Here is a 24,720-nt window from a genome sequence, read left to right as displayed (position 1 = left end):
TTGCTGAGAAGAATGGTAGCATAGTTTCACAGATTCATAGAGTTTAAGGCCAGACGAGACTATTATTTTATCTAGTCTTAACCAGTTAAGTTAACATATGCATAAGTGTTTGCAGGATTGGGGCTATATTAGCCATTTTCATCTGTAATTTAAGAGGCACAAACAAAATACAGTACAGTGCTGTGTTAAACATAAACTACTAAAAAAATAAAGGAAAAGCAGCATTTTTCTTCTTCTTAGTAAAGTTTCAAAGCTGTATTAAGTCAATGTCGGTTGTAAACTTTTGAATGAACAACCATAATGTTTTGTTCAGAGTTACAAACATTTCAGAGTTACAAACAACATCCATTCTGGAGGTGTTCGTAACTCTGAGGTTCTACCTTACAGTGTTTGCAGCCTCTGAGGAGAAGGCAAAGCATAAATTTGTTAGTCTCTAAGGTGCCACAAGTACTCCTGTTCTTTTTGCAGGCCTACTGAGGCAGTTGGACTTGCTGGGGAATTCACAGTGTAGGCAGGGAACTGTGCAACCTGGGAATGCTCCAGTCAGGAGGGAGAAAGACACGTGTCTTTGCCCAAGAGAGATGATGGCTAGGGAGCTGGAAGCCTATGAATGGGTGCCCTTGCTGGACCACAGAAGGGGAATATACAGGTGCAGTTACCCCAAACTGTGACACCTTCTTCCTACAATATGTCTTGGAACTCTTCAGTCTTGCTGTCTCAGTGTACGAGTCTATGTGTGGTTCTTTGTAGCTGTATTGTATTTCACTTCTAAAAATCGCAAATTAAAATGTTTACTAACTTCCTTCCCCGTACTTTTTGAAAATGTCTCATCCATCTCAGATAGAAAGAAGGATCATACTGCAGATGCTGCTAGATAAACAGGAGTGTTAGGGTATGTCTACACAACAAGTGCTACAACTGCAGCTGAATCCATCCCCTCGAGAGGCAGCAGGGCAATGGAATAATTCTTCCGTCGACCTAGCGGTGTCTGCAGGGGGCTTACATCAGCTTAACTAAGTCTCTCGGCGGGAAAGGGGGGAAGTTTCTACTCCCCTGAGTGACATAGCTAAGTTTTAGGTAGTACCTGGCCTTTGTCTCTAGGGATCTGATCCAAAGCCCACTGAAGTTAATGGAGAGAATCCCATTAACTTCAGTGGGCTTCGTAATAGGCCCCATACACACGCTTAAAATGAGAGCACCACCAAATGTGGGGATTGTCAGGGTTAGGGACTCGGCAATAGAATTCGTGCTTCTGTCAAACCAGTCAGTATGTGGCATGATACCCATTACTGGGCTCACCTGAGGTGAGATATAGAAAGTGCTTCTACATAAAATACCAGAGTTAGTCCCAGCAGCTCATTTAATTTCTATTTTGTTAGGTAATAAAGTTGTTAGAACTGAGAGCAAACAATATAAGCCCAACGGTTTCCAAAAACACAAACCATGTTTCTTTGGAAACCATTAGTTTAAGCTAATGGAAAATTCCCTGACAGTTTTTGAAAGCAGTAGTTCTCACGCTGTGTAGTGTGGAGACCTGGCTGTTAATATGATAGGGGCTGCTAAATCATATTCAGGACAGATAAAAACACAATACTTTCCTACTCCTCCTTTTCCATGTGAGATTGTTTTAATGTACAGTGGGTGGGAGGGAACGTGGGCCATCACTGTGAAAGTCTGAGACTTGCTAATCGTAATTTTTATAAAGTCTAAGGCTGTCTACACTACCGCGGTAAGTCAACCTACACTACGCAACTAGTCGACATACCTTAGGTCAACTTACTGCGGGGTCTACACTGCAGGGGGTTGACGGGAGAAACTCTCCCATCGACTTACCTAACTCTTCTCGTTGGGGTAGAGTACAGGGGTTGACTGGAGAGCGACCTGCTGTCGATTTGGCGGGTCTTCCCTGGACCCACTAAATCAACCGCCAGTGGATCAATCTCAGAGCATCGATCCCAGCTGTAGTGTAGACCCACCCTTAGTTAACTAAAAACGTGTTCACGTAATGACAACTCACTTCAGACTACATGTTTAATACTGCCCAAATTACAGATAGTGGGGGTGAGAGGAGAGACAGACAGACAAGTTCTTCAAGTGAAAAGGAAAAAGGCAAACCAAACTCTCCTGTACCAGCTCTCTGAAGCTCTTAAAGCTGCTTTAAACTAGGTCTGGATTTAGTTATTCCATGTGTTAGCTCACAGTGGTGATTATCCTAGAGCAATCTTGCAGGAGAGTTATGATTTTAATAAACACTTGGAGATGAAATACATGGTCCCACTTTGTCGCCCATGCATCCGACGAAGTGGGTATTCACCCACGAAAGCTCATGCTCCAAAACGTCTGTTCGTCTATAAGATGCCACAAGACTCTTTGCTGCTTTTACAGATCCAGACTAACACGGCTGCCCCTCTGATACATGGTCCCACTTGAGGCTTCCCTTCCTGTGCAATTCTACTTCTCTTTTCTAGCATCCGGCGCACAGTGGAAAATGGGAAAGAAGGAATTTTCCTTTTTCTGACAGTTTCTTGTTATAGCTCAAGTACTCAATTCAGGCCAAATTCAGCCCCAAAGTAAAGCAGGATCAGTCTCCAATTTGCCGTAGTTTTCCCACCCCTGAATTAGCACATCACAAATAAGGGACTAAATGACAAAGGACTATGATGTGGAAGGGGTCCCTCTTGGATGTGGTGCTTATGCAACTGGTGTCATCCAAGTATTTTTATTTGTTATCAGTAGAATAAAAGAAAGGAAGAACCATCTAATCTCTATCTTTATTAATTTATTTATCCTGCAAGATCTATCTGGGAAAATCACCATTATTGTAAACTGCTTCTTTCAGAATGTGCATGGATCTTTGAAAGAACTGAGGACACAGATACCCCTGTTGGTAGGAGGATAGTTAAAGCACAAAGATGCAGAGTTAGCAATAGTACTTACTCTTAATAAAATCAATGCTAAATCAATGCTAAAATGGTATTTGTTCTTTGAATGGAATCTACTTGCTTGAATAAATAAATCAGCATTGAAATGCCCTCGTAATTCCCCAAATCTGTTGTTTGTTATAATAATGTTTAGTTATTACCCAGGTCATTAACACTGTGACCATACATGAATGTGCTGTGGTGGGGTATCACTCAAACTGCTAAACTAGTTCCAAGAAACATGTCGTGAAGTAGCCAGTCTCGTAAGAGCCTTTACATACTAAAGAGATAAGACAATGGATTCCCACCTCTCCTCAAACTTAGTTTCTAATGATTACTGATACTCAACCTGCATTAACTGCAGCAAAATCAACGCGGAGTCCGGTGGCACCTTAAAGACTAACAGACTTGGTTTTTTACTCACAAAAGCTTATGCCCAAATAAATCTGTTAGTCTTTAAGGTGCCACTGGACTCCGCATTGATTTTCTGGATACAAACGAACACAGCTACTGCTCTGATACTGCAGCAAAATGTATTTCATGTCAGGCATGATCATATTTACTTAAGAAGAGTCACACTGACACGAACTTAGTTTTTTCTAAAAAGACATAAATCTTAGTAATGCATATGTCAACTGGTACCAGTCATTAAATACACTCAACTTGGTCAACAATTTTATATGTCATCAGTTAATCATCCACTATGTGAAGTGTGTACGAATGGGTGTCTGGATATTTGTGAATAGGCCTGCCTCTTTATTCAAAACACCAGGGTGAATGATTTAAAAATGAGAGAAAGAGGAGTAAATAGGGAAGAAGAGAAGTAGTACTGCACGGGTGAATGCTGGGTCGTGTTGGTGACCTGGGATACACAGAAGGTCAGACTGATCTAGTGGTCCCTTCTGGCCTTAAACTCTAAGACTTTATGACTCTAAGTAAAAGAGGAGAACACATATGCCCCACACCATCCCTCATGTCAGACCAGGAAAATTATCAGAGGGGTAGCCGTGTTAGTCTGGATCTGTAAAAGCAGCAAAGAATCCTGTGGCACCTTATAGACTAACAGACGTTTTGCAGCATGAGCTTTCGTGGGTGAATATATGCATCCGAAGAAGTGGGTATTCACCCACGAAAGCTCATGCTCTAAAACGTCTGTTAGTCTGTAAGGTGCCACAGGACTCTTTGCTGCTTTTACAGGAAAATTAATGAATTTCAACTCAGCTAGTTCCCTCCTACTCAGCCAGGCAGGGTGGGAAGCACAGTTTGCTTCCCTGTAGAGTGGGCAGAGGCCCCTCCAAACCTAGAGATGTCTTAGGACTCTGGGAAAATCTGTGAATCCCAGGGCACCTACAGAGGCCTGAGGGGGTTTTGTTTACAGTCTCTAAAATGCTCCATGCAGCAGACCCCTCCCCAGTGGCTGCTGCTCCAAATCCACATGGAGGAGGAATCAGTGTGAGGCTGTATCTCCACTAGCAAAAATTGGACACACAGTTCCCCATAAGTGGTAGTAACACTACATAGTGTAAACAGGATGTAGGTGTTTGCACCATCATGTCATCTGACCAACTGCATCTTGTCCACACTACAGCTTTCACTGTTGCTATCAGTTGTGAAGTGAATTACAAATCCAATTTTTGTGCATTTAGACAACGCCTAAAATAATGCCAGCAGAGTCAGCATTATTTTCTCTTGCCACTTCATGGGAGACAATGCCAGACTCATCCTCAGCACGCCCTCCTCCACAATCTCTGAACCCCTCAGCCCCCCACACTCAAGACAGAGGAGGTTCCCCATCATTAGGATAAAAGGAGGGCACGGCAGAACCTCGTTCTTTCCATCAAATTCCCACCTCTCCTGTTTCTGCACAGCCACCCTCAGATCTGCTCTATTGAACAGCCATCACCAACACATAGAGGAGCATAAACTACCCAGAAAGGCGAACACAAACAATGCTTTCAAGTGATTTCACTTGATCTGATATTCAACCTTCTGAGTAGTGATGCTCTTTGAGTTCTATGGCTGGGAAGCCTGTATATGTGTACGGTAGTACTGGGATTAATAACAACAATTGGTTTATTTTATCTTATTAAATGTGATTTTGGAGAAGCAAAGGAAGGGCGAGTATGTCATGCTGAATGAACATTTTCTAAAATGTCTCATGATCTTATTTCTGTGCCCTACAGAGCTGTGAGCGACTGTCTCTCTTTACGTCTTCTGTAGAGCTGAGTCATCAGGCCCCTCAAATGTTGCTTATGAAAAGGATGATTCACCCCCTGTGACAGTAGGTTGCCCCAGCTCCCAGTCCTAGTGAGAGACAGCTTCCTGTGCTTCTGGGATTATTACTATGAGACACCATACTGAACAGAGAAAATCACTGGATTTAGCCAGACCTTGGGCTAAGGAGAAAGTTGTTTCAAAAAAGTAACTGGCCAGTTTAATCTACAAACAGGTAACAAGGAAACAGTTATTTATAGCTTAAAAACTCAGAAGATTTTTTCCCCAAACATTTTAGTGTAAAATTTAGTAAGACTAAGGGGCTCAACCAGGAAAGTACTTCAGGTTCCTGCAGCCCTGCCTCCCCAGGCCCTGTCTACACTAAGGACATTTTCTAAAAAATCCTTTAGTTGCTAACACTAGTGGGATGTTTTCAGAAAGTGTCCTTAGTATAGACTGACTCTTTGGACAATATCACTCCCACAAACAATCGAACCCTCTCAGAAAAAGCATTTTTGGTGTCATACATTGTATTACTGTCAGCAGAAAGTCTCACACTCCACTTAAAACCTTAAAAGTAAAACTGGCAGATTTTTGCTTTTGAAGCAAACACACAAAATCCAACTTCTTATCCCGTTCCCCTAGTCCTGTCTGCTTTCGCCTCCCATGTACAGACCGCCTGCATTCACTGGATCTCTGGAGAAAGTATTTGTTGATAATTCTTATCATACAATTTCTTTGCACTTACATGACATGCTTGAGTGAGTGAGAATGATTCACAAAGAGGAGATGACAATCTCTTTGGTGCTTTAAAAATAACCACACTAAATTATTCCTGTTCACCTTCATACTCCCCAAACACATTTACAGTAACAGGCACAGCAATACATACTTACATTTGATTATTGTACTATGTCTATCTCCTTAGGCATTTAGAACCTCATCCTGCTCCCAGTGATATCAATGACATTACTCCCACTGGCTTCAGTGGAAGCCGGATTGTGCTTGTGGTACAGAGCTGATCTATGTTAGGTATCTCCTGACATAATTAAGCTCCTATGGGCAAATTCCAAGGAATGTAATGTGGAGCACATTAGTTAATCCAAAAAGGAATTACCAGTAAGGACAGGATGAATGTGATCAGCTCCAGCAAAGATTCCTTTCTAAATAGTGTGGCATGTTTTAATCATCAATCACAGAATAAACACAGACTTTCCAGAGGAAATCATGTCTGAATATGAAGCAAAACAAACTCACAAGACAAAATCCAGGATACAAAATGAAATACTCCATGTCGCAACTCTGCCACATAGCCTTTGCTTAGAAAAACAGAAAAAAAGTCAACTCAGAAAACTCAGTGAAAGCAACATTAAAATAAATAATATATAAATATCCAAAAAAACTCTTATCATGCCGCATGCCCCCAAAAGATCACAAACAAAACAAGAATGAAAGAGACAATACAGATCTTAGCAGAAAAATAAACACTGAGCATCCACGCCGACTGACCTGACATAAAATGGAAATACCAAGAAGAATGGCATGAATACAAAAAGTTGCTGTTTTAAACTTAATATTTTATATGACTCTCCTGTGCATACTACAGCTAACAGTAGCTCCATAGCAAAAAGCAATATTTACATAAAATATATACATTCCTATAAGGAGCATCCCTGTTGTACAGATGTCAAATTTTCAGCAAGTGCATAAGATGCACCCATATATAAATCTTTAATTACAAAATTTAAGATTTAGAAGTATAAAGTGAAATTTGCATCCATCCACATGAAGAGAGGAGCGCGGACTCTGACAGCACAAAAGCAACTGCTCATTTCAAATGTGTTAGACAGATAGTAGATTTGTGTGTCAAATCAAAGTTTGCTGGGCAACAGGGGAGCAGGGTTACTCCATTGTATAAAGGGAGCAGGAATTCTGAATCTAGAATATCTGTAATCAGTTAAGAGTCAAAACAGCAAACTCAGAGGTTACCATTATTCCAGACCCCAAAACACTTTGTAGGGCCCCATAACCATCCCCAGGGGCCAGTATAGGGTTATATGCTCAGTGTATATTCTTGCTTTCAGAGAAACCGCTCAATGCTGTACATACATGCTCCACAAGGCAATGCCATCTGAATTCCAAGAGTGCAAACATATTACTGAGAGAAGCAGTTCCTGAATGAATACTGAGGTGAACATTCACCAGTGTTATTACCAGATACATTACACAAATCACTGTTATCAAGCTATGTAATGCCACACCAGTTTGGCTAAGAAATGTAAACGTTGCTACCACAGGGTGCTGCTTCAGCTACCCCACGAGCAGTGCTACCTAGCACACTTTCATGGTCTCTCAGGCACAAATGCACATAGTCTCTTTCTTTTCCACCACATTCACTTTCAATCTTGTTCTCTTGCGCAGGGATTGGTTACCTAGGGTGTGACAGGGTGCTGGGCAAAGGGTGACAGATTCAGCCCTCAGTCACGCCAGCTCCTCGTTAGGGGAACCATTTAGAGTTGGCTGGGGATAACCTGGCCCTAATTGGGGAGGCGGAGACAGCTGCTACCTAGTTAGCTTGGGACTGCATAAAAGCCTCAGGGGAGGAGGCTGGGGGAGGGCAGGAGAAAAGGCAGGGAATGGAAGCAGGGTGGTAGCTCTTCCCTCCTGTCTGCAGATGGCAAAGGGCTCTTTGTATGTGGTGAAACCGTGGTGGGAACAAGCCTAAGAATAAGGTACACCACTGGTCACAAAACCCAGGGTCTCGAGTGACTTTGTGAGCCGAGCAGAGGCAGAAGCAAAGGGGCCCTGCCACACTCCCCTACACAGGGGTAGGAGAAGAGTACAAGGTGCCCAGCTGGGAGGAAATTGGTCCTTTCCTTTTCCCCACGTGGTGTGAGTGTCATCCCCTGTTTTAACTGTGTTCTAGGACTAGCCCCTTCTTTTGGGGACCTGATGGCCTGTTGAGCCGCCTGTAAACAAGGGGTTTGTAATTCTGTTCTTTGCCAACGCCACAGTCCTGCTGTAGGAGACAGTTTAGTGACACTGCACAGACAAGTGGAGGCATTTCAGTGTTTCCCAAATTCCGTTGCTAACTTCAGACATAGGCAAAATATAACCACTATAAAGGTGTCTGGGAAATGGCAACGCTCATATCACAGAGTGAAAGCAAGCGTCAGCACTGCCAGGGTGTCAGACTGAGGGGAGCCTGCACAGAAAAGCTCGAGGCTAAGCCCTCCCTCCCCAGCATGGCTGAAGAAGGCCTTTGTAATGGAACATCAGTGTCCTAATGACTGAACGCATGTTGCAGTCTTGATGTGTAGCTATCTCAGGAGGAAGCCAGGACTGATATAGACAAGGAAAAATTGTCTCCGCTCCCACCTCCAGCTGTAGCCCCTTTACCCTGTCTGCATCTCCCCTGCCTGCCCCACGGCCCTGCTCCTAGCTTGGGGGCGGCAGAGACAGGGGTAAGGTGGTGACTGCTGTCCTAGAACTACGGCTCAGTCAAATGCAGAAGGCAGCTGTTTTTTAATCATCAAACCAAAATCCTGCAACATTGGAACAAATTCCAAATGTCAACACATGGATAAGGATATTGTGCAGGACAACGGTGGCTTTGTCCTCAAAGAGTGTCAGTTCTCCCATCTTCAGTTACACTGTTATGAGCAAAATAGATCACCTCAAAAGAAATACATAGTTTCTTACCTCTTCTCTTCAGCTACATGACAGCTGTGCCTCTGCCTACGGTTTGTTCTAGGCCATATACTGGGAAGAGTTTAACACATCTGTTTCTTTATCTATAGCACTTTAGTATCTTAGAATTATAGAACTGGAAGGGACCTCAAGAGGTCATCTAGTCAAGTCCCCTGCACTCATGGCAGGACTAAGTATTATCCAGACCATCCCTGACAGGTGTTTGTCCAACCTGCTCTTAAAAATCCCCAATGATGGAGATTCCACCACCTTCCACAAATCTTGTGGGTTCTTTAAATTGAATAATTCATTTTTTAATCAAAACACACACTTGATCGATAAAACCTTTAAATATTAATGCACCAAAAGTTGATTTAAAAGAAAACCCTGCACCATGTCCCTTATGTGATGCATCTGACTCAGACAGTCCTTCTGATTGTTTTTGTAAGTTTCATGGGTCAGGGATCATGACTTTCTATGTTTGCAAGTTTGACACTCTGTATCCTAAAGCAACACCCTGGCACCTCCCACATCTACCAGGGTGATATGATGTGTTTTGTACAAAATTATGATGATGTGAAGTTACAAAGTTTTGCTATGTATGTGTTACTGAAATATGTTGTGAGGTTGGGAACACCCACACGTAGCCTTTCAGGTACAATGATGAAGACACCAGATAGTGTAGATCAGTGTTTTTCAAAGTACAGGTCGCAACCCAGTACTGGGTTGTGGAATGTCAGGCGCGGGGTCGCCTTGCTGATTCAAATTATAACGACCGTTGCCATGCAGCAGCTCTAAAGGGCTGCTCAGCAGGGACCTGGAGAGAGAGTGGTGGGGGGGGTGGGAACTGGGAGGGGAGCAATTTGGGTCTTGCAGGGCTGCTGTGGGCCTCTCCCCTGTCCCCGGAGCTCGCTGCTTCCAGCGGGGAGAGAGGGACCCTTCCCCCGGAGCTCCCTGCTGCCTGCCAGAAGGGGGAGAGAGAGGCCCCTTCCCCGGAGCTACCTGCTGGGGCGGGGAGAGGGCTGGGGGGAGTCCTCTGGCCCCAGCCCGGGGACAGCCTGCTTGCACCCCAAACTGCTCATCCCTGGCCCCACCCCAGAGCTCGCACCTCCAGCCAGAGCCCTCACCCCCCCACATCCCAACACTCTGCCCCATCCCTGAGCCCCCTCCTGCACCCTGAGCCCCTGAGCCCAGCTCCACCCTAGAGCCCTCACCCTGCGCCTCACCCTCTGCCCTCTCCCACACTCCTTATCATAGGCTTACTAAGGCTAGTGGTTAGTTATGTAAAGTGGGTTAAGCTGGAATGTTTTGCAATATTATGATTTTATGAAAACTCTAGTCAACGGATATAATTATGTTGGGTCACGGGCATCAACAATTTTCTTCAAATGGGTCACGAGGAAAAAAGTCTGAAAATCACTAGTGTAGATGGCCCATTAAGAGGAATACATGCACTCACAAGGATTACCCCAGGAACTATACAACGGAACCTCTCAGAGAGCATGTACACAATGGAGGCTGTTGGACTCACATCACAGCAAAGGATCCTTCCAGTAAGCTGGAAGAAGCGATAAAATGGGGAAGTGACATCATCACTTGGCTTCATTCCTATTCCCAACTCAACACCTGGAATCACATCTGGAGGATACAGACTTTGAATGGGGGAGGGTTGTCCCATCCTGGAAAGGAGTTCCAACCTGTGTATGGAGGATCTGTAAACTGCTTGATTCAAATCCTATCTAGTTAATAGAACTCAGATTGCAAATTTGTTTTATTTCTTAGGTAACCAACTGTGATCTGTATGCTATTTCTTATAATCCCTTAAAATCTATCTTTCTATAGTTAATAAATCTGTGTGTGTATATATATAAAACCTAAAATAGAAATATATATAATATATAAAACCTAAAACTGTGTTGTTTATATATAGCCATTCTAAAACTGCCAGTAAGAGCTATATTATAGGAATAATTGCTCACACCTGAGATCCTTGTGTGACTAAGTTGGAAATGGACTTCCCCTTTGGTGAGCTTACTTGGAATATGAGAGATTTTATTAACCCTGCCTTCTTCCTCCAGTGGTATCTGTAGCAGGAGTCATTAAGGGTGTTAAACAATGTAGTGTAAACCAAAATGTTCCTCTACTTTAATTAAATTCAAATCAAAAGTTTAAAACTAAGTGAATATTTTCAAGTTATAAATTCCCCTTGAAATCTTTCCCCCCCAAGTCTATGCAGTTGACGGCAGGGCTAGGATTTAGAACAGTACAATTAAGGCAAACAGAGAAAAGAACATGTCGAGGAAATCACAGATGTGTTCTATCCATGGAATGAATCCACATGGATTTAGACCTTATTACAGTAAGCTGGCATTTGCTCTTCTAAGCCCTGGGAAAAGTTGCTGGCCCTTTAAATAAACTGGTGTTCTGCTGCATTCAGAGTATTGTGCAGGAAGGCAGAGGCCTCTGATATGCCATGGTTAGCGTAATTATTCAATCTTTTTCCCTGAAGGGTCTCTGCATTGCAGCTGTCTTTTTTTTTTTTTTTTTGCTGTTAGCAATGCCCTAGTTTGTTCTCTGCTGCAGTCCCCCTCCTCCATGTCCCCCCCTCCATCTCCACATCTCACACACTTCCACTTCATAAGGAGTTCTAATTGGGAGTTTGCCCACTAGTCAGCACCCTGGGCTCACAGACAAGCTACAGGACAAAGGAAACTGCATTCCCAGTCATAGTGGCCATTTTCCACCCCTCCGCCATCTAAATTCACCAGTATTCCCAGGGAACTGAGCAGAGGGATTTTTAAATTTTTCCCTCCCCCTTTCTCTGTAATGAAAAGATGATTAATGGCTGCAGGGGACTGAGCTTTTCATCACAGCAGCTCCTGCTGGCAAAGACAGCTACAGGCATTATCCCAAGCACTGCTTGGCAGATCGGGATTTTCTAACACCAGTGAACTGAATGGTTCCTATATGCAAAGATGTCTCTGGTTTAATACGAATAGTAGGAGCAACCCAGGAGCACCGTTCCTCATCACTAACAGAGAATCTTCCCTAAATACTCCAGGACAAGATGACTATGTTTTCCTTGAGATTATTTTCAACATCAGGATTGTCTGTACAAGGATGCCTGTTTTGGGGGGGAGGTATAGGGTGAGATGTCCCAGTTCTCTGTGCATTTGTGTTTTGGTCTAATTTGCTATGGGAGGTCTCTTGAGGGTTTCACTTGCACTGAGACATTGTCACATTCACAAAATTACTCCATGCACCTGATAGAGAGACTTCAGATAAATGTGTGCTGAACTAGTTTAAAAAAAACATAAGAAATAAAAGAAAGGGACTCTGCACTTTTACTCTGAGTATCCTGATAAACACATAATGGTCCATAACGTTACAGTGTTGGAAATGATTTTGCTCTTTCTGATCTAGCAGTTAAACTGATTAATTCCATCTGAGGAGAGGAGACTAATGGAGTTTGTTGCTGACATCCATCTTTAGTGTAGATGGACTGTTACAATACTAGTGTCCCAGCCACTTTCCTGATAAAGAATCTGCCAACCTATATCCCCCTTGCAGTTTCAGATGGATGTGGTATTCTTCACCTCCCTGCCCTAAACTGCTGTGAACTGTTGTCCAAGTAGGTACCCTGTGTTGTGACACGTGTCGCAGTGCCCAACACTGGAGGATGTGTATGCACTACAAGAAAGTGAGGCCAGGGGATCTAGGACACAAACTGTGCAGATAAAGAAGTGCCAATACTGTGGACTATTAAACATAGTAAATCAGAATTTGTACAGTATAGTGCTCAGTCACAAATATGTGCAGCAGGTATCAAAGGCTCCAAATCCTCCTTCCCACTCTTCCTGGCTCTTTCCAGAGCAATTTGCCTCCTGGTTTCATGAGCTTTAAATCCATGTACATGCCAATGAAGGCTAGTTTTGCCCAAGCTTCCATTCTAGGTGTGTTTTCCCCCTGGCAAATTTTCTCCTTTCAGGTCCCCTGATTCACAATTTCCATTTCTCCCTGCTTGTTTCTCAGTTTTACTAAGCCTGAGGCCAAAGTATATATTTGCTCTTGCATAGTGTCAGCCATGTAAATGGGTATGCTGACCACTGCTGCAAGTTAATTAGGCTCATTCTGACTAACCGATGGTTACACAGTCATTTTTTAATGACTGGTCAAAACATGAAATATCAAGAAACTGATTGGATAACTACTTCTCAGCCAGTCCAGAGAACTTTTATCACTCAACAGCTCTGCCTCTCTTTGCACATAAGCAAAGTGGTGTGTCGGGGATGCTGGGAACCTTCATTCCCAGGTTAATTCCTTCGCATCAAACACATTCAAAATCTGGCACAAGTAGAAACTTAGACCTGGTATTTTATAGTTTGACAAACACAGCTCACATTCAGAAGGAAGCCAGCCAGAGCTGTCAATTTTCTGTAATTATAATTCAGCAAAGATTAAGTGAGCCTTATAAATTAACTTTTATTAAAAGTACAACAATCAGAATGGAGACCTTTGATTAGTAAGACTAACTAATAACCTCACTCAGATCATGTGCTGGAATCAGCAGAAAAGCTGGAATATCTATAAGAGGTTTTAGAATTTCTTTGTTTTGTTTGAACTGAATGGATCCGTCCTTTGCTGTAGCAATGTGCTCAGACCCTGCCATCTGGCCCCCTTTCCACTCTTGGCCTCAGGACCCAAACTCTTCAGCTGAGATGCTAGCGAGAAACTGAACTAGATACTCTTAGTCTTAGTGTAATAACCTTGGCTCATTTCCATCCATCTCCCTCCTGACCCTGTCCTCTTGTCTCTGCACCTCTTTTCATCATATCCTTATTTAGGTTTAGCCCTGGCTCCAGGTCTGACCCTGACCTGGGGACTATTTCCAGCACGAGCCTCCTCCCCTGTGCCAAGTTTCTTCCCTTTGCCCAGCCCAGGTCCTTTCTCGCTAATCTTGGATCTACTGATACAGTCACAGGAATGATGTACCAGCTTGAGCCGAGCTAGTGAGAGTCTGTCTACTCATCCTGGGAGACTCGCGGCCAGCTGCAATGTAGACATACTGCTAAGCCATGAGGCCTTGCAATGCTGAGTGGAGTAATGCCTAAATACATTTAAAAGCCTGGGCCTAAGCTCTTTGAGGCAGTGATTTTTCTGTTTGTACAACTCCCAGTGCCATGGGCCCATGATTCTGATGGGGCCTTGGAGTGTTAGGACAGTATACTTAATGACGATAACAATATTGCTTCCAGAACCTGCACTGCAGCTATTATAGGGCTCTTAGCACTAGGTGCCCCTTAAACTTGGGTGAAGGGATGTCACACTATGGGGACCCCTGAGACAGGATCTTTCCACACATTTCAACGTAATGACAATAACTTAGCAAAACACAAAAGAGCAGCCAACAGATACAGCGTGACAAGCCCATAAACAAATTGTGTGTGTGCATCGGAAATATATGACTCACCCTGCCAAGGAAGAGAGACGACTAACACAGCTAAGAGAATCAGACAGAGCAGACAAAAAGGAAAGGCTGCACCACCAATCAGCAAGAAGTAACATGCACAGTGATGTCCATCTCAGACAGAACAAATGAGCATGATCCGAGCTGCCCAGGACACTAAATGCTCCTCCTGTGCAGCACAGTGGGGTTCCTTCTTTTCCTCACACCTTCCATGACCCTACAGAGTCTTCTGCCACATGGCAAAATCCTGAGGAACCAACCCCTTACCTGAGTTCATCAGCACCAGTGATAGCCTGATGCCTACAAATCTCTCCTTGTACAGTGCAGCCACCCATATGTAACAGGCACCCTTTTCCAGCTCAGTGAAACACATCTACAGCACATGCTGATTGCATGGTTTTCAAATGTTCCAAACATGGTAAAAATCAAACTCAGTTTCCTCCTCTGGCACATCGTCACACATGGCTCCTCATCAAGGGCTATTTCCCGGCCCCAAACTGTTTTGCTGATAGAGCCCTACATGGAAAGGTCATAAGCATGATTGCATTTTGACAACAGAAAAAGTGATTTTTCCACATGCACACCATGCTCAAAAATGGCTGATCCAGTAATGCCAGGACTTCCCAAAAGTTGCTTGTGGGTACAGACAAGACCTCGAAAATGTAGGCTCCCCACCAAAATCAGAAAGTCATGAGAAACTGAAACCATGAGCACTCAGATAGTTTGGTGATGTGGGTGGGTGATTGGGTAGGTAGGTAGACAGAACTTGTGACCGGAACACTGTGTGACCCTACACCCCATATTCTTCATATAGGTAGTGTTATGATATGAATGTGTCATAACTAAGATGTGTTATATGCAAGTGAGGTATCACTGTAATGGTTATGATTTACTGAATATGATTATCCTATTTGTATGCATGTATCTTCTCTGTATGTGCAGTTATGAAGTTTTGCTATGTGTGTGTTACTGAAATATATTGTGAGGTTGGGAACACCCACAAGCAGCCTTTCAGGTACAACAGTAAAAAGGCCAAACAATGTTAATGGCTTATTGAGGAAATGAACACAAGCACAAGGATTACCCCAGAATCTGTGGACAATAGAAACCTCTCAGAGATAGCACTACACAATGGGAACTGTTTGACCCAGATCACAGCAAAAGAGGTTTCTAGCAAGTGGGGAAAAGATATAAAAGGGAGACAATGACATCATGAAGGTACCTCACTCTCCCTGCAACAGCACACCTGCGAACACCTGAAGGGCAAGGAATGAACTGTGGGAAGAGATCGGGGCGGCTCTAGGAATTTGGCCGCCCCAAGCACGGCGGCATGCCGCAGGGGGCGCGCTGCCGGTCCCGCGGCTCTGGGGGACCTCTTGCAGACGTGCCTGCGGAGGGTGCGCTGGGAGGGCGGCAGGCGGCTCCGGCGGACCTTCCGCAGTCATGCCTGCGGCGGTCCGGTCGTCCCGCGGCTCCGGTGGACCTCCTGCAGGCATGACTGCGGAAGGTCCGTCAAAGCTGCCTGCCGCTCTGCCGGCAAAATGCCGCCCCAAGCGCGCGCTTGGTGCGCTGGGGTCTGGAGCCAGCCCTGGAAGAGATGGTCCCAGGCTAGAAGGATCTTTAGCTTGTGTATGAAAACCTGGGAAAGCCAAGGACTCTTAAGAGTCTGCCAGCCTGTTTATCACTCAGGGTGAGAATTTGCTAATTTATATCCTACCTATCTAGTGTGTTAAACTCAGTTTGCGGTTTTTGTTTATTTACTAAGGCAATCTCCTTTAATCTGTTGGCTATCCTTTATAATAATTTAAAATCTACCTCTTCTACTTTTTAAACTTTTTTGTTTTAAACCCAGTTTATGTAATTCATAATGGGGAGGGGGAGCTGTGAATCTCTCTTTCCACATTGAGGGAGGGGGCAAATTTCAATGAGCTCATGCTGTAGAGGTCTCTGTGCAGCGCAAGACAATGAAATTTTGGGGTTTACTCTCCAGAGGGAGAATGCGCAATTCCTTAGCTGAAGCCTTCCCAGGCAGAGCTGATTTCAGTGTCCGTGTCTTTCTGCAGCTGGGTGTGTCCCTACCTGTGTGTGCTGGAGGAGGCTTAAGGGCCTGGCTCAGCAGGAATCACAGAAAAATAATGTAATAGACCACCAAAATCCCCCCCACCCCACACAGGTTCAGAGGAATTATCTTTTCTTGGCTTTTCTGGCTCAAATGCAGCACATACATACATATAACTCTCAGAAAGCAACCTAAAGTGGTTTCTACTGAGCTCTCTCCTGCATTCATTTTTATCTGTCTGAGATATTTGTAATGCATCAACCACAATAGTCTCTAGGTGCCATAATATACGCTCTGCCATTACAGACACCAGAGCTAGGCAACTTGCCCCATCTGAGTGTCTCATCTAATCAAGCTCAGACTCATCATACACCATAAAGAAAGAACCTGATAAAGTTTGAGTTGAAACAGTTCTAATTATTAGTCATGTCCAATGGGAATGTATTATACATCCAATCACACTAGTAAACTTATTCTACTTCAGACTGTTTTAATTATAACAACTCTTTTATTTTTTAAAATAATAGCCAATAAAGATGCCCCTAAGGTGAATTTCCAAAAGCAACTGTTGTGTAATGATTGCCACATCTTTAGCAGACAGACAGAATAGTATGAGGTTAATTGACTAAAACAATGGTTTTTAACCTGTGCTCCATGGACCCATGGAGGTCTGTAGACTATGTCTAACATTTCCAAAGGGGTCCACACCTCCATTTGAAATTTTTTAGGGGTCCACAAATGAAAAAATGTTGAAAACCACGGGACTAAAGAGTTAACAGAACTAGTTTATTAACATTATTTCCCATGTTCCAATCTCCAATATGGCATATATTGCATACGTACAAGCTACTTCTCCCTTGACTTCTTTTATATAACTTACATCAGTTCTCTCTCTTTATTAGCTACTGGTTCTCTGAATAGTGGGGATTTCGCTAATGGATTATATGAGAATACAAAAACCATCAAATGAATGGATCAACAAACAGTGATGTTAGGACTTTTTCTAAAACTGGACAGAATACATTGCAGTGCCTAGCAAATCAAGACTCTCTCATGAACTAGGGGATGAAAAAATGGTAACCTTTCCCATGGTCTCTTTCCAGACTGTCAAGGTTGCTACCACAAATCAGTTACTTTCCCCAGGTCTCCAGGGTCTGAGCTGGAAGGCACATCTCCTTGGCAATCACAGACAGGAAGAGAAATGAAGTGGCTGTCCGGTTAGTTAATGTTGGCAACTTGCCTAATGCTTAGCTGAAGAGAAAACCAATAAACTTCCAGCAGTCAATGTTTTACAAAAATAACTGAAACTAGTCACTGGATCAGTTGCTTCCTGGGTGCATTCAATAGCAGCTGCAAATCTCTTTTCTTTCTCAACAGGTTTTACACCTGCTGGCAGCATGTATTTTATGTGGCAACTCAGTTCTCCCTGGCAGGTATGCTGAACCCTTGAGAGTAGAGAACTCCCCTGCTTCCCTTTCTATACTTCTTACAACCCCGTTCTATTGCAATCAGTCTCTTTTCAAAGAATTTTTGAGGGGCACAGAATTACCAGATAAATATTAAGGGAAAAGCACATGTTCCCACTGAGGTTGCCAATAATTTATCAGCTCTGACATCTAGCAAAACGTAACCACATTCTATTGTGGTCAGTCAAATCAGGGCAAGAGAGATGGACTCAGCTTCAGACTACCTGGCTGGTAACTAATGATTTTATAGTTTGTACCCCATTCCCACTAAGAATGGGGGATGAGGCAGCATCTTAGAATCTTTGAGAAAAAAAGCATGTCCTTGAACCATACATGCAAAGAACGTCTACCTCGTCCCTGCTCACAGATGTTGTGCAGGCCCATGAGAATTAGACTGCAATGGCATCTGAGACTCTCAGTTGCTGGGCATAATCTATGTCTGCACTGTTTAATAAATCATGATTTTAAAGTAAGATTTGGACACCATAAATACCACAGATTGTATCCATCAGGTCTGTGAGTCCTGACTGCATTCAGAAGGTGTGGATCAGCCCTGCCTTGCTCTTGGAGATTCTCTCTCCAGGCACTGACTCACCGTCTTCCCATCTGTATTTTGTTTAGTTCAGTGGTTTTCAATCTGGGGTCTGCCGACTATGTGTAAGGCCTGGTCTACACTAGGGTGGGGGATCGAACTAAGGTACGCGACTTCAGCTATGTGAATAGCGTAGCTGAAGTCGAACTACCTTAGTTTGAACTTCTTACCTGTCCAGACGTCGCAGGATCGAAGTCCGCGGCTCCCCCGTCGACTCCGCCACCGCCGTTCGCGGTGGTGGAGTTCCGGAGTCGACGGGAGCGTGTTCAGAGTTCGAACTATCGCGTCTAGATTAGACATGATAGTTCAAACTCCGAGAAGTCGAACGCTACTCGTCCACCCAGTCGTAAGTATGGACGTACCCTAAGATTTCCAAAAGGGTCCACACCTCAATTCGAAATTTTTTAGGGGTCCACAAATGAAAAACAAATGGTTGAAAACCACTGAGTTAGTTACACAGACTTTTTTTAGCACAGAAAGGGGGAACAAATGGGACTGTGACAGGGTGGGACTCACCCCTGCGGCGCCTCCTGCTGGTTGTTTCGGGAATTAACTCTTCCAGCCTCTGGAGTGCCCTCTGCAGGCCGGTGTCCCGCTGCCGCTGGCCCCCATGTTGCTACTGGACCCCGGTGCCCTTTTACCTGGGGTGCTGCCCCTCCAGGCGATACCCCACAGATCTGGGTCTCCCCTCTCCAGGGAACCCCCACCCTCTATCCCCACCTTGCCTCAGTCGTGGGCTACTGCCCGTCACCATCGAGCCCCCGCTCACTGGGGCAGACTGCAGTGTAAAAGCCACTCATCACCGGCAAGGGGGGTTTGGACCTGCTGCTTCTGCCTACCCGTGGGCTGCCCCCTGCAGCCCCAGTACCTACTTGGCCTTCCACTAGGCCGCAGCCAGGGGTGGGCGGGGGGGTGTTCCAGGCTGGAGCTCCCCAGCTCCCTTGGCCTTCCCCAGCCCTGCTCCACTCCAGATACCTTCTCTCAGCTCCCTGCAGCCAGGTCCCTCCCTCTCAAAGCTAGAGAGAGACTGTCCGTACTTCTGGCCCACTGCCCTCCTATAAGGGCCAGCTGGGCCCTGATTACACTGGCTACACCTGTGGCTGCTTTCCCCATCAGCCCAGCTTTTCTCTGCCCCAGCCCTCTCCCAAGCTGCTTTAAGCCCTTCCAGGCCGGAGCGGGGTGACCACCATTTTAGAATGTTTCCTGACAAGAGGAAGCTCAGAGTTCTGACAGAAGGAGCAGCATGCCTGGGGCTGGCCCTGACGGTGTGACCAGTCAGGCCCCTTTCTCTGGGACAGTCAGTTTTCTATTACAGAGGAAGCATTTCTCCCCCCCCGCCCCCAAATGGATCAAACTTTGGGCCACAGCAGGCTCCCCAGCTAAATATTTTGTTCACACCAAAAAGACACTGAGAAATTTCAGCAAATGTTCTCTGAAATGGAGTTATATTGAAACACTGAGCAAGAGAAACTCAGTACAGCGAAGAGACACCTCTTTTCCCCACCCCACCCCCACATGCTCTCTTTACCCCACTGTTCCCATGTGTGGTAAACTTTGTTAAGGGACACGGAATATACTCCTTACCATCCAAGGACAGCCAGTCATGCTGGGAGGAAGGCAGGGTTGGTAGAGCTCTGGCTTTATATTCAAACACCACAGAGTTGGAGATGATCTGATTGTTGAAGGCAACTTGCAGAGTCACAAGCCCGGTATCATGAGCTAAAAACAAAGAACAAGTGGTAAGAACAGGGATTTCTCTGCAGGAATGCATGATTCAGGTTTGTTCTATAGCTCTTTTCATATGCAAAGGGCACCTGAGAACAATGTTTCTGTGCTTTGCACAGCTGGAAAGTCAGAGATGTTTATCAGGTTTATCTAACCTGGCGATATGCTGTAGACTGCAGACTCCATTGGCAGATTGACACAGATTACATGTATGTTGGAGTGATTAAAAGGTTAATAAATAACTCAGTATTATTTTATCACAAACCTTCCTCTGACGCTACAGTGAAGTTTTTTCATGCACATCAAGCCAAATACTAAGCTCCAGTGCAAGGCCATACAAAGCCTCTGAAAGTGCCATACCCGATTAAGACCAAAGAGAAGTTACAAAAACTATGACATCTCCATGGGAGATATAAAGGAACAGTAAGTGGAGCTCCTGGTTCCAGTTAGTGTTTAATGTTCTATGTTAAAAGGAAAAAAACAAGACGTTATTTTAAAACTAATTAATTCAAGGCTTCTAAATGAAAACTGGGATATGAGTTTACTAATGCACATCAACTCTCCGAAGTGCTGTTCGAATAATCTATGGCACAACACACACAGTGGTGCAGCCCATACAATACAAGGAAGCTCTCCTATGGATACTCTGGGATGCGTCTCTGTTATACTAACAGAAATAGCTTTGTACATGTGAGGAGAGCTTCCTTGCTATTCGATTCACTATTATTACATATAAAACTTATATAGAAACTTTAAATAAGAACAAACTGCTTATAAAAGTGGAAAGAACGATGCTGAGGGCTGAAGCTCTGCTGATTGGGCAACAGGTCTGGAGAAAGGGGCTGATCCTGATAATCTCCCTGGTTTTACTAGGAACATGGAGGTCAGTTCTCTATCCAGGCTCATGAAGGACAGGCACACTCCGTCCAGGTACTTCACTGGGAGTTTTGTCTGAGTAAGCACTACCTGGGTCCAATCTGGTTTTAAATATTCTTTTAGAAAATAGCTATCTAATGACAAAAGCGTATTGCAATTGCCATTCTAGCTATGCCAGTTTTCTATTTCCTTCTGCAGTCACTTGCTTTGCTACACTATATTTCTTAATCAATCAATGATCTTAATATCTTTTGTGTCTTTTCACTTGCTGAAAATTTTTCTTTTTTTCTTCTTGATCTCTCACCCTGAAAAAGCAATACTTGTCTAATCACTATAAACAGTGCCTGCTTGGGTGGTTTGGACATGTTGCAGCATATATTAAATCTGCACTCTGCTGTTAGGGTTTAAAACATGGATTCGCTCTATTCTAATTAACTTTTGTATTATTTGTATTCAATCTATTTGTCTGTATCTCTGTTATTTTCCTTTAAAGCTCCCCAACTTGACGTTTAAGTAGTTGTGTTCTAGGATTAACCATTCTGTTTTTCTGATTAAATCATACTCTGATTTTCCAGTTTGTTTATCCAGCTTTGTCACTTGTTAGAGCCAGAGGGAGATGCAATGAGTTCATCAAAGGTAAAGGCAATTCCAGCTGAAGGGGGCACAATCTGCAATGCAGAAATGGGGGAAACTGCCCTGGCTGAATCCCAGGGTTGGGATACCAGTACCCTAATTCCATTCCAAGTGCACAGAGTCTCTGGTTTTCTTCATTCCTCCTGCCCCATGATATATTAGTTTGAGGCATACCCTGCAATGACACACAATCTATCATGTAACACATCAGGGAAGGATGTAGGAAAATCATCCTCGCTGGCCTCTCCCCTTAGAGTGAGTCAGGATGTCTGCCCATTTGCAGCACAAGAAGCAGAAGACCCCAGTCTTTTGAGAAACTTATTTTTTAGTTATAATATGAGTGAAGTGCTTTAACGATGCAGGAGGAGACAGTTCTCTGACCCACAGAATTCACCATCTTACTAGTTCACACACAGCTTGGTGCCACAAGATGGAGACAGTTGGGTGAGAAAGTGAGAGATGCATCAAGGATGGCTGCCAATGGCAGGGAAGGTGAGCATCTGGAGGAGAGGAAGCAGCTGAGGTCACCAAGACTTTGGTGCTGGTCTACATGGTCAGCTGGTGCACAGCAGGCTAGCGTGCTGTGCATACACACTCTGGCTTGCTGCAGAGAAGAAAGCCAGGCTGTATGGGCGGGTCGCAGAGAAGGCCCCACATCGAGAGATGAAGCAGCAATATTTGTGGAGTCAGAACGTGATGGATCAGTGCCAGGCCTTAATGGAACCACTTTTACCAGCATCGCCCTGCTAGATCACCCCCATTTCACTGACAGATCAAATCCACCCATCCCCATATTACTGAGGTGAGTATTCCAGTCCCACCCGCACCTCTCTTAAATTCTTGCTGAAAGGTCATTTCTTTGATGCTCCTCACTGTAATCCACATGAAATGCTTCTTCCCTCATCATTACACTAGGAGAAGAGTTAGCTCAGAGCTAAAGAAGGGTTACACACCTCCCCGGGGCTCCTGGTCCATCTGCCCTCAATGTGTCTGCTTTAGACAGTAAGCCCTGGGCGCAGGGACTGCCTTGATCTCTGTATCCTGTAGGGCACTTACCACCCTGGCAGTGCTTGTATCAGTCGGAACAGTGTCGGGAGCTCAGTGCTATCACATCAGGCCCATCACACTGTACACTGGCCAGGACTTGCTGTGGCTAGCAGTGAGGGCCAGGCACCGTAACTGAATGCAAGAGACCCCGCCCCTGGGTAAGTGCTACCCAGCACAAGAGAGCTGGGCTGGGCTCAGAGGATTGTTCACAGAACTGCTGCACTATATGTACAACTCCACAGCTATAGCTACCAGTCCACAGCTATTGTGACTGTTCTGCAATGTGACCTGGGTGTACATCCTCTCCGTCACCCCCACCTTCCAGCTGCTGCTCCCCAGAACATTTACTAAGTGTCAGTTATTTCTCCTATTCATTTCAGTAAGCTGGGTAAACACATACGTTGGCTCAGCTCTCTGCTGAGTAACCCATGGTTAGGTTCATGCCCTGATACTCGCTGCCCGGCTGGCTGAGCTGAGTCCAGTCATTATATCACCAGCTGCATGAGATGGGCATACCTTACCTGGGCAGTAACAGCGTAGCACCCCTGGCTGTATTAAAGATGCAGGCACTGAGATCTGATCAAACAGACAGCTGTAGTTATTGCTGGCTTCCTGCCAGGGGCCTGTGATTAGGACTTTCACTCCTCCCTACAAGGAAAAGGACAGGAAAGAGAAGAAATAGCATTACAAAAGAAGCATTCCCCAGAGTGGTGCATGCACTTAAACTTGGCCAAAAAGAGCATCATGAGAGACGACAGAAAACCAAGGCCAGGAAGCAGGAATCCTGCAATACAGGCTGACATCCAGTGCTGATTCTCACAGTGTTGCCAAGTCACTAGCTAAGTGTCTCTGCAACTGACATTGCTCTGGTTATATCACTGCATGGATTAGCAAGGGCCCCATTGCCTCAGACCTTTATAGTGTCATGATCAGATTGTCTAGAGTATCCTTGGGCCTCTAAATCTCATCCTGGGGTGCAGGGTTATTCCCCTAGCAACTTTCCTTCTCTTCGCTCCTCCTGCACCCCTCTCCCAAAGGTATAACCATGTGCTGTGCTTCAGTGCATTGACCACAACAGACTCTGCACTGCATGCTGCTGCCCTCAGCACTTAATGTGCGCCTGGTTGAAATGGGTTGCAGACATGCAAACAAAACTTCTACAACTCAAGTCAGGCGGCTGAGCAGCATACATTTCAGCCTTGCCTGGGGGATGGGGAGGAACCCCTCTGATTGGCAGCTTTCCTTTTTGCCCTGCCTCCTGAGGTGAAAGCAGCCAATCAGAGATGCTGAGGGAGTGAGGCGGGAGCAAACAGAGCACAGATGCTGAGGGTATCTGTGCTGGTCCCTTCTTCCCCTCCTGTGCATAAGGGGAGGGCTTTTCTGCTCCTTTCCCCTCCTCTTCTCTTTCCCTCCCTGCACACTCAGCCTGAGAAGGGGAGCGGGGACCCCACTGCAGCCCCCACAGACCTAGGAGAAGGATGTGAAGAACCCCAGGAGCTGCAGGAGAAGCAGAAGTGGGGCTGGAGGCAGAACTGATGTTGGTGGGGGGACAGGCAGATGTGATTTGCTTTCATTTCTGTAGAAAATGATGGACTCCCACCTTTTTCAGACTACTTTAAGCACTGGCTGCCCTGACTGCCACCATCTATTCTGCAGAAACAATAGTGAAGTCTTGAGTCCTTCCTAATGATAGTGGAAGGTCACCCACCGAACACAGCAGAGCCCACAACACGTCACATCCTAAGCCATGCCACACACCAGAACTGAGGGTAGATCATGGAGTTCGAGTGGACTGGGGGGAGGATAAATGAAATCTGGCTCCTTTATGGGGCCGGAACATGGGTGCAAATCACCAATAGCTTCCATCGGACCTGGAACTAGGGATCCAGCTGATGCAGCTGGATAAAGAAGGACACAGATACTAAGACACTTGGGTTCCACAGAGATGGTGTTGTTTAAGTATCTAGACACACAAACAAATAAATATGCTGCAGTGGTGTGTCCCACCAGTGACTTTAGAAATCTGGGTC

At 44.9% G+C, this 24,720-nt stretch overlaps 1 protein-coding gene across 3 annotated transcripts in view; it reads right to left on the bottom strand.

Moving 5' to 3' along the window:
• The window catches only part of CAMTA1 (calmodulin binding transcription activator 1), an 833,035-nt gene that overhangs the window by 65,944 nt on the left and 742,371 nt on the right, over nt 1-24,720 (bottom strand). For all 3 annotated transcript variants that reach the window (XM_039508612.1, XM_039508610.1, XM_039508611.1), the window contains 2 exons: nt 23,212-23,338; nt 19,994-20,128 (listed from right to left, as the gene is read on the bottom strand). In XM_039508612.1, the coding sequence (XP_039364546.1) occupies nt 19,994-20,128; nt 23,212-23,338 (262 nt within the window). The remainder of the gene's footprint in view (nt 1-19,993; nt 20,129-23,211; nt 23,339-24,720) is intronic.

The sequence above is a fragment of the Mauremys reevesii genome, linkage group 21, assembly GCF_016161935.1.
Source record: "Mauremys reevesii isolate NIE-2019 linkage group 21, ASM1616193v1, whole genome shotgun sequence".
Lineage (NCBI taxonomy): Eukaryota > Metazoa > Chordata > Testudines > Geoemydidae > Mauremys > Mauremys reevesii.
The sequence above is the reverse complement of the archived record's forward strand: the minus strand, read 5'-3'. Positions and strand labels throughout refer to the sequence as shown.